Raw genomic sequence first — 9451 nt, forward strand, 5'->3', positions numbered from 1 at the left:
TTTGCAGTCCTTACATTTACGTACATAAATTGTCTGTCGACATACTGAAAACTCCAAAAACATGCATTTTTCTTTCAAGTTGGTGCTTTGTCCCAATAAATCACAAACTGCAAAGGACCAGCAAGAGACAGCTTTCCACAAACTGAATAAGCTTGAAGAAAAAGGGAGAGAGGAGAAAAAAAAAAGTCACTCTCATGATAGAGCGAGCTTTACCAACACATCCAAGAAGGAAGACACGACAGTGTTGCGACACAGAGCACAAGAAACACACTGTTCGCAGAGGGAAAAACTAAATGTGTTAATGCACATTTTCAGATCAAGGGTCAATCTCCTGCCCCCCCCCCCAAAAGCAAACCACAGTTTATTTAAATTCAGTCATGCTTGTGTGGACCTTTGGACCCATTGCGTCCTACTCAACAGCAGGGGCCAAAGTGGGAGTTTTACACAGAGTAGGCTACTTGGCAACACAGGCTGCTGGCAAGAGAGCAGGAAACACATAATTGTCTTTATCTTTTTAACTGCTGCCTAATTAAAATGGAAATAAAGCGCAGAACAGCAAATAGCATCCACCGCCACTTTTAATAACACCTTATATCACAGAATCACCTCGATCAGTGTTACCTTTTCCACGTTATCAGTTCGAGTCCGCTGAGCGAGTACTGAAGTAGTGTGGAAATTAAGTCCACTGTCACCCTCATCGGTACATTACAGGGAGGTGTAAGTGAAGGACATTTCTCAAATAAACACAGTATTACATCCATTACATACATTAAAGCTCCATGCACTTGTTTAAGCTCATTAATATTAATAAGTTTATAACTAACTACAGGCTCTATAATACTATGGCATCCGGCTATTCAAATACATAATCAATACAGTTCACGAAAATCTGAACCCTGTTCAACAAGTACAACATTACTGTTACATAGTTACACCATTTTGTTTTTTTTTTGTAGCAGGTGATCATATCAAATTTCTTGTTTACAGGATGCCAAGAGTGCCATATGGAGGTATGAAGACTAGCAAGTCGTCTGTATAAGACCAGTGGAAACAGAGGTCTTTTCCATTTCACCAACAGTAAAAGTAAAAACAAGCGAGACCGTAACCAGACGTGCAGCACAATGCTTTCCTGGAAGCATTCCATTGGTACACTCAAACGTCCTAAATCGAGGTGGGAAAATGACAAGGACCAAAACTCTGCTCGCTCTCAATACACACCCAGCACTAATCTAAACACATTACTCCAAACCCGGTGTTTGGATACAAGCAGCTACTGGACCACATCCTTGAGCATACAGCCAGTGATACGAAAGACACGGCATCACCATTATAACGCAAACAAATCGCAGTGGGAAATAGACACAAACGACTCGTGCCGACACCAAATGTCATCAAGGACTAGATTGTGGAAGCAGCCAATTTACTGTAAACACATCACACTAGAAGTACTTACAAAATTAAAGAAATTCTCTCCAACACAGCATTAATGGGGGTACTCTTTGGTCTTCTAAAACTTTCTGATTGGAGTTGTTAGAACAAGTAGGGTCAAGGACAAGTACAAGTGATTGGAAGCTCTGATCTTCTCCCCAATCTCACAACCACCGAGGACACATGGGACAGGATCAAAACAGCTGTAAAATGAAGCAAAACGGTATTGTGAATTTAATTCACTTTTTTAAAAAAAAGAAAAAGACTGCTAAATTAGAGGGACTAATTTTGACTTTCAGTCATGCAATTAATATAGTTAAACTATTTTAGAATCTACTGGATGTGTCCCACTCAATGGAAATGTGTCTGTTCTTTAAAAACAGGCTGTAATCTATATACCTCACACTACGCGCGGCAATAACAAGCTTTCTCCGTTATTGCCAACTACCAATGTATCCCTAATAAGCTTCTGGTCTTTGCTGCATGGACTTTATTTGGCCTTGATTAGAACCATGTTCTTTTTTAACCTCAGTAGCCAAATGTAAAATCATGCATGTTTTCAACAGCTGCTTCAAATATAGCTTATATTAACTTTTTTTGGCTGACACCTTCATCCAAGACAACTTGCACTGTTCGATAAACATCTTACAATTATGTACTCATTTATACAGCAGAGTATTCTTAGTTTATTCCAGGGAAAGTACCTGTTGACCCATATATACACACATTGTATTGATGCACAACTGCACTTTCTCTGATCTTAAAGAACAGGAAAAAGTGAAACTGTTTCGGTTTTGAGGTTCGACTCATTGTATTCCAAGTTATAAAGCGGATGGTTAATGACACTGAACTGTGCCTTCCCCAAAATCTCAGTTCTTACCACATCTGTGAAAATAGCAAAAGCCACTAAGCCATGAGTGTCCCTACCTTAATTGTATCCTCATAGTTTCATAATGTCATTATTACCCTGAATACATTGTCACCCTTTTTTTTTTTTTTTTTTTTTTAAATTTAGGCAAGAATTTCAGCAAGGAATAAAGGAAATCTGACCAATCTATGACCGATGTGTGTCAATATTTTGACACTACAACCCTAATGTAGTACCTCAGGTACAAAGGTGTTGAGTGTTATAAGTCATCCAAATAAATCTAGAACCTTTTAGAGGGTTTGCATTATGTGGCCAGTCCTTCTTAGAGCCCGTTTCCTGTGGTCGGCCCCTTCAAATGAAGAGAAATGGGTTGCATTTTCCATTTGGATTAAACAACAACCAAGACCTAAAGGTATTTCATTACGATCCAAAATATGGAGACACGAACTAAGAGCAGCATCCTGTATGACACAAGCCTGTCCGCCCACATCTGGACCACTGGTGCTGATGCAGCTCATCTAGAATGCTATACATTGACTTGTATGAAACTTCTCATATTTCATCCTTGTTTAGAGCCGTTGACTGGCTGCCAATCTCAGGTCCTGTCAAGCATAAAACCCACACGAATGCTTACCAAGCAACCAACAGCAAATCTCCCAGAAACAATCAACACCATCTTACCCCCCTCCCCCACACCTGCCTGCATCCCTATCCTCCAAACAATTTCAAAAAGTACAATACAATATTACGAACTTCAACCCAGAAACCCACAGACATTTATTGTAAAGTTTGTCCACTGAGAACAGAAATGGGAAACTTAACACTACAGTCCATCTTCTAACTGACAATTTCTAAAAATAGCTCTTGTAACTACCTCCATGTGCCATGAATGTACAAGACAATGTGAAAATCTCAGAGAAAGATTAGTAGGCAAAGCCAAGTTCCACATTTTGCGCAATTCACACAGCCAGTGGATGGGTTAAGACAAAGTAATGCAAATTCATCTGAAATCCAGACGCTTGAAACATCCTACAACGGACCTGTATTGAAACCACTGAGATATCTTCCCACCAGATGGGCTTCAACCTCTATGCACCTCGGTGTGGTTTTGCCATCTATAGTTGTGAGTACAATGGTTTACAGGTCTAAGAACAATAAATACATAGTATACCATTACAACATGTCACCACCTCACCCAATTCTCTGCAAAGAAACTTACAGAACCTACCATTCATGCAACAAGGCATTTTTACACTATTAGTCCAGAATCAGTATACTGCTCAAGGGTACTGGAGCAGAAGTGAGATTCAAACTGACTGTAATTAGGTTGCATGATACATTTTTTCCTATAAGAATTTTTTCCCCTCATTTTGTGTGACAGATGAAGGGAGGAAAAAAAACAACAGGAAATTTGAATCTTGGACATTAAATATATCTTCGTGTATTAATTTTACATCTCATGTGTACCTGGTATGCACTTCAGAGACCAAGGGAATGAGTTTCCTTCTTCTGAAGTGCTCTTGGAGGAAACTCATATAGACCAGTGGTGACACCTCACATGTTGGCAAACAGCTGCTACAACCAGTAACAACTTATGAAAGAGGGAGGGGGAAAAAGGCATCATAAATCAGCCAAATCCAATGTATGCTCTTCGCTTTCAGGCACTTGATGCTGGCAACGTAACTTCCGGCATCTCACAAAATTAGTATATTTGACCTTAACATGTCCAAAATGTTCAACACCGATGTCGATAAATGACAAGATCTGTCATCAAACTAAAGACAAGAAACTTGATTTGAACAGACTTAACAGGGCAAACTCGCTCAATGGTTCATGAGAAGTAATTTTGCTAATATGAAAATTAACAGAAAATCCAATATGCCATGCAAAGCTAATGGAAATTGCAGTTATTCAATGAGGCAAGTGGAATGAGTAAATTGGTTTCACATCTTTACACTTAACGGTTCACACATTATACCAATTTCAGTATGTTCCAAATTTTCACACATACTGTACTATGCTAAAACTAAAACAAGGCCTAAATCACTCGGCACACAATTCTTCAAAAACAGGAACAATAACGTTTCGTAACTCACTAACAATAAAAGCAACAGGGCTGAAGAGAATGAAAAATCTTGAAAATAAGACACTGGGCCCAGTTAAATATAACCGTGGCTTTACGGCTGTATGAAAATGGTAACAACACTTCCGACAATGTCCGTCCCCAAAGGGACAGCAAAAGCACGAAAAGGACTTGCTGTTAGAATGCAGCACTATTAAAGTTAAAAAAATCAGACAGTGATGATTTAAACTCTTGTTGACTGGGCCACATCCCTTGTAAATAGTGAGAATGTTTTACTGTGATGACCTTGGAAAGATTTTTTTTTTTTTTTTTTTTTTAAATAAAAAAAAAAAAGAAAAAACTATAGGTTGCAATACATATATTGCAGCTAAAAATAATGACAGCAAATCAATATTTACCCTCACTTCCTCAATATCCACAATGCAGGAAAGGAATGTGTTGCATAAATGCTATCAGAAAAATAAACATATGATCTTTGTTTTTATGAAATGTCATGCAAGTTATTGACTGAGAAGGTTAGGTCAGTACAACTCATTGCTCAACACAGTCAATCCCTAACGAGCACATTTCAAAATTCACCTAGTCATACTTTGTACTCGTACATATATCCAGGTTATAACATGAATCTCGTCTGAAATGGACAGGTTCCAGAATATTGCAGTGTAGTTAGTAGTAGCATTTAGATTTTTCAGAAGCTTACAAATGGTGTATTTAAAGATAATGGAAGTAGATTTGTGGACAGTGTTCTGTTGCATAATCTGGAAAATAGGGCACAAACGAACAGTTATCTTTCAAACAGAGAGACTAAAATGAATGGCTTGCACTGATGGACTGTGTTTAAATGGGTTTGCGGAGCTAATGCTTACATTAAATTTACTCATTTAGCTGACATTTTTCCCCCAAAGCACCGTACAACATTAAGCAACCTACAAGTATTTGGCCATTTATACAGCTGGGTAATTTTAGTGGGGCAATTTAGGATAAGTACCTTGCTCAAGGGTACTACAGCAATAGGTGAGATTCAAACTGTCATCCTTCGGATCTGAAGGTAGCAGCTGATCCATTTTCAAAAAAATAAAAATATGCAACAGCACATTAAAGCATCATATTGTGTATGTGTACATCTCAAGCCAGATAACCACATTTAAGTAACGGACAAATTTTCTCCTATCATCTCGATTTATCATCAAACTGCTATGAAGGTCTTTGCATCCTCTAGTCTTGGAGAAAGAAGTATCAAAACTGTAGGTGGTTGAGAACTGAAGCAATTATAACTGCAGTTGATGTGTGACAGGTTGATGGGAAGACAACACTAAGCAGGATCAATTTTTTTTGTAGACAGCTATGTGTCTTATGGAGCTGCTCCCAAGATTTGCATCCAGCCCTAAAGTCCAGTTACATTTATAATGAGTTGAGGAATAGAAAAAAAGTAAAAGCTTTAAGTGATATATGAAATATGCAATGTAGGTATAAAGTACTCTAATGCATTAAATTCTAACTTTGAGAGGTACTAGAAAATCCAGAAATACCAGCTTCATGGTTTTCCCTAAACAGTTTACACCTATTTTCAATTACATTATCAGTCAAAGTGGCATTTTAAAGGTATAAATATTTTCAAATGTACAAGTCACAAGTGAGCATCAAATAAACTAAAATATCTGAATGGTCTTCCACTCAAAATCATAGTGCTCTTAAGAGCTGTTAAAACATATGAGAGGTTTCCAGTGGCATTCATGAAGTTTAAGAACAATATATAACGACCTTGAGGAGACTACATTATGCAACTGCAAAATGAGTTTCTACTCATCTGTTTGCATCCCTCCCTCCTTTTTCTTAACAGAACCCAACAAGTTATTTTACAACTTTGTCTTGATCTCATCCAAGAGCTTCCTTTGTACAGCTTGAACATTAAAATAAACCAACCACACGACACAGGCAACACAATGTACTGATATGCGACACAAATAGCATTACACCCAAAATCAATTTCTAATTCATTTTATGACACAAGCAACATCTGTCACTTCTCTGATGTCAAATATTTATTTTAGTATTTTGTGGAAAACCTTCAGAAAACATAGGTGGCCCAGATCAAAGAACGATTACATATTCAGGGTGAATATTTCAAAGCTGATATTGACTTAGAAACCTGTTATATCCCTGTAAGTTACAAGTGTATCCAAGTCATTTAACTGCGTGAACCTTTATGAACACAGCATTCATGTGAAGTACGGCGAAACAAACGACTCAGTTTGTTTTTACTTTCATTTGTGTTAAAGTGCCAAGCATTTTCATTTCTGCTAGTGTTGCTAGTGCTACTTTTAGGGTGGCACGGTGGCACAGAGAGTAGCGCTGCTGTCTCACAGCGCCTGGGCGGTGCGAGAGGACATGGGTTCGATGGGATTTGAGTTTGCATGTTCTCCCTCTGTCCATCTGGGTTTCCTCCCACGGTCCAAAGATGTGCTGTTCAGGTTCACCCATAGTGTGTGAGTGACGGAGAGAGTGTGTTCCACTGATGCATGGCTGAGTGACCCATTGTCAGTAGTGTATCTAGCAGTGTAAGTCACCTTGCTGAATAAGGTGTAGTGCGATAACACTATAGAGTTTACTGGAACTTGCTTTGGACAAGTGTCGGCTAAATATGCAAATAAATGCTACCCTCTCGTGCTGAAGCGGCCCCTTATGTGGACAAATGCTATGTCTTCAGGTAGGCAAGACACTTCTGCAAATATTTGCACAGATACAGTATAAGCAACACTAACATCACGAGGCTTGCAATTCACCATTCTGTTGACACAAAGTGGAAGGCTTACCAACGCTGGTAATTTTCTGAGTGACGAGATCCTTCAGCAGCGCGTCCATAACTGGGCTGTGTCTCGAGTAGAGTTCGTAGCGATTAATCCCAATGTGGAACCTGAGCCAGTTTGGATAGGTGTCCGCAGAGGTCTCTCCGGTCGGATTAAACTCCTCTTTGTTCCCTTCATTGTGCCTGGGGGGGTAAGAAAAAAAAAGGACCAGCAAGAGATTCTGAATGCAGATAGATCAAAGATGAGAATATCAGAAACACAACCAGATGAGGTGACAAGCCAGTCATCTCGGAGATTTCATGAAATCCTGGGTTAACGGTGGGACATCTCTTTCCTTGAAGGCGCAGGACTGGCACTGAGGAGGAACCTGCTGCGTCCCTTCGAGCAGGCTGGTCGCCAGTGAAACGGCACTGTCCCCCATTACATATCGAGCTTATCAAATGGTCAAATGACATGTCAGATACACCAACAAAGTGAAACATGTTGACTCCTTTAAACTCACATTAATACCATAATTGGTTTGAACAGGCTTGTCCAAATGTGAGTGCTGAGTGACCCTAAATATAGGCTAAAAACAGAGGCATTACAGGAGCACCTTCACACGTTCAAGTGTTTCTTCACCTGCTTTCAAAACACACCTTTAGTGCCACTGACAGGGATCCGCAACATTAATAATAGACACTAACCAAGGATAAGAATAATAAGAGGAAGGGGGGGTTATCTTGTGGCCACTGCATGAGAACAATTTGATAAACTTATTTACGACTGAAACTATAAGATTGTAAATTGATTATAAAAATGTATATGTAGTGTTACACGCGATTTTATAGAAATATATATATATTTGCAATATCTACATATAGAATGTAACGGGACAGGGAGAAATTAAGCCCCCCCCGCTATCTTATTATCGGTGACAAATCATTAGCATTACATTTAAATGCTCCCCTCAAGAAACAACAGAATAAGGACATTTCAATAAGTTTTTTTCTTTTTTTAGTAACTTCTGCTTATAATAAGCCTTATTTACGTGTATTCCAGAAACAGACCACTGTAACCCTGATCAGCACGTACCGGCTACTTTTCGTACGCTATTTAGTGCTCGTTAATTTCAGTAGTAGTGCCAGGCAGGACAAGAGCCCCGTTTTTTGCGTGTGTGTGTCTTGGATCCGTTTGTCAAGCGGCTCGTCCTCACCAGTCGGGATCATCGGCCGCCTTCGGGCTGAACCTGATATCCGCGTTCACGTTGAACAGCGTGTCGTCGTCCGTGAGCGGCGGCAGCCTCGTCCTGTACAGCGGCTCCTCGAAGAGCGACGCCAGTTTGGACGGGGACGCCCCGGCCGGCGCGCTCCTGCCTCTCGAATCCTCCACCAAGTGCCTCTTGCCCGTTTCCTCGCCCCCGTCCGTCTCCGCCGCCGCCGCCGCCGCCGCTTTCTTCTTGTGCGCGTACTGCGAGTCGTGCCGCTTTCCGAAGCTCTCCGCTCTGTCCGCGGGCCCCGTGATCTTCTCCACGGAGTGCGACGTGAGGTTGGAGCCGGGCTCGTTGCTGAAGTCCTGCAAGATCCTCAGCGTGTGCTTGTTAGGCCAGCCCGGCTCGGCGGCCGCTCGCAGCCGCTGCTTGCCCCAGCTCTGCGGCTCGTCGCTCGGGCCGTGCGCGCACGAGCACGCGGCGCCGCCGCCGCCGCCGCCGCCTCCGGCGCCCGATCCCGCCGCGCGGCGCTCCAACTTGGGCAGCAAGTCGATCATGATGTGCATGGTGCACGCGACCAGGAACACCATGAGGATCAAAACGCGGAATTTCCGAAAGAGAATCATCTTGGCTGCGGCCGCCCTGATCGAGCGCAGGTATCGGCTCGACACGATTACAAGGTAGACGAGGAAGCTCACTACATCACAGAGCGTGTTTATTAATGAAGTGGCGGCGAATTTGGGCGAGCGAGCGCTGCACCGTTTGCGGTCTTCATTGGCAGAGCTCAGCGATGGTTTCACTGTTCGTTACTCTAATTAATAATCCGTCACATATTTGGGAATCCGTGCGCGTCAAAAAACCTGCTTTTAAGAATCATTCGCTGGAGAAAAATGAGAACAAAATGATCACATCGGCTGCGGCCAGGTAAGACGTGTGGAATATGATCAAAACAAACAAACAAACAAACAAAAAAAAGCCAAAACAGCTCCGCCACAACTCTTGACCTAAATAACTCAAGACACGGTGGAGGACTGTATATAAATATAAAAATGTGGCGAGCGTCCGGTTAAAATCGA

General features: G+C 41.3%; 1 protein-coding gene across 1 annotated transcript in view; it reads right to left on the bottom strand.

Annotated features, from left to right (window-relative positions):
- The window catches only part of fam20cb (FAM20C golgi associated secretory pathway kinase b), a 42144-nt gene extending 32975 nt beyond the window's left edge, over nt 1-9169 (bottom strand). Inside the window, exons 1-2 of the mRNA XM_018761503.2 lie at nt 8382-9169; nt 7193-7368 (exon numbers count right to left, since the gene is read on the bottom strand). Of these exons, the coding sequence (XP_018617019.2) occupies nt 7193-7368; nt 8382-9001 (796 nt within the window). The 5' untranslated portion in view covers nt 9002-9169. The remainder of the gene's footprint in view (nt 1-7192; nt 7369-8381) is intronic.
- Nucleotides 9170-9451: the final 282 nt, after the last annotated feature.

Source organism: Scleropages formosus, chromosome 20 (assembly GCF_900964775.1).
Source record: "Scleropages formosus chromosome 20, fSclFor1.1, whole genome shotgun sequence".
Lineage (NCBI taxonomy): Eukaryota > Metazoa > Chordata > Actinopteri > Osteoglossiformes > Osteoglossidae > Scleropages > Scleropages formosus.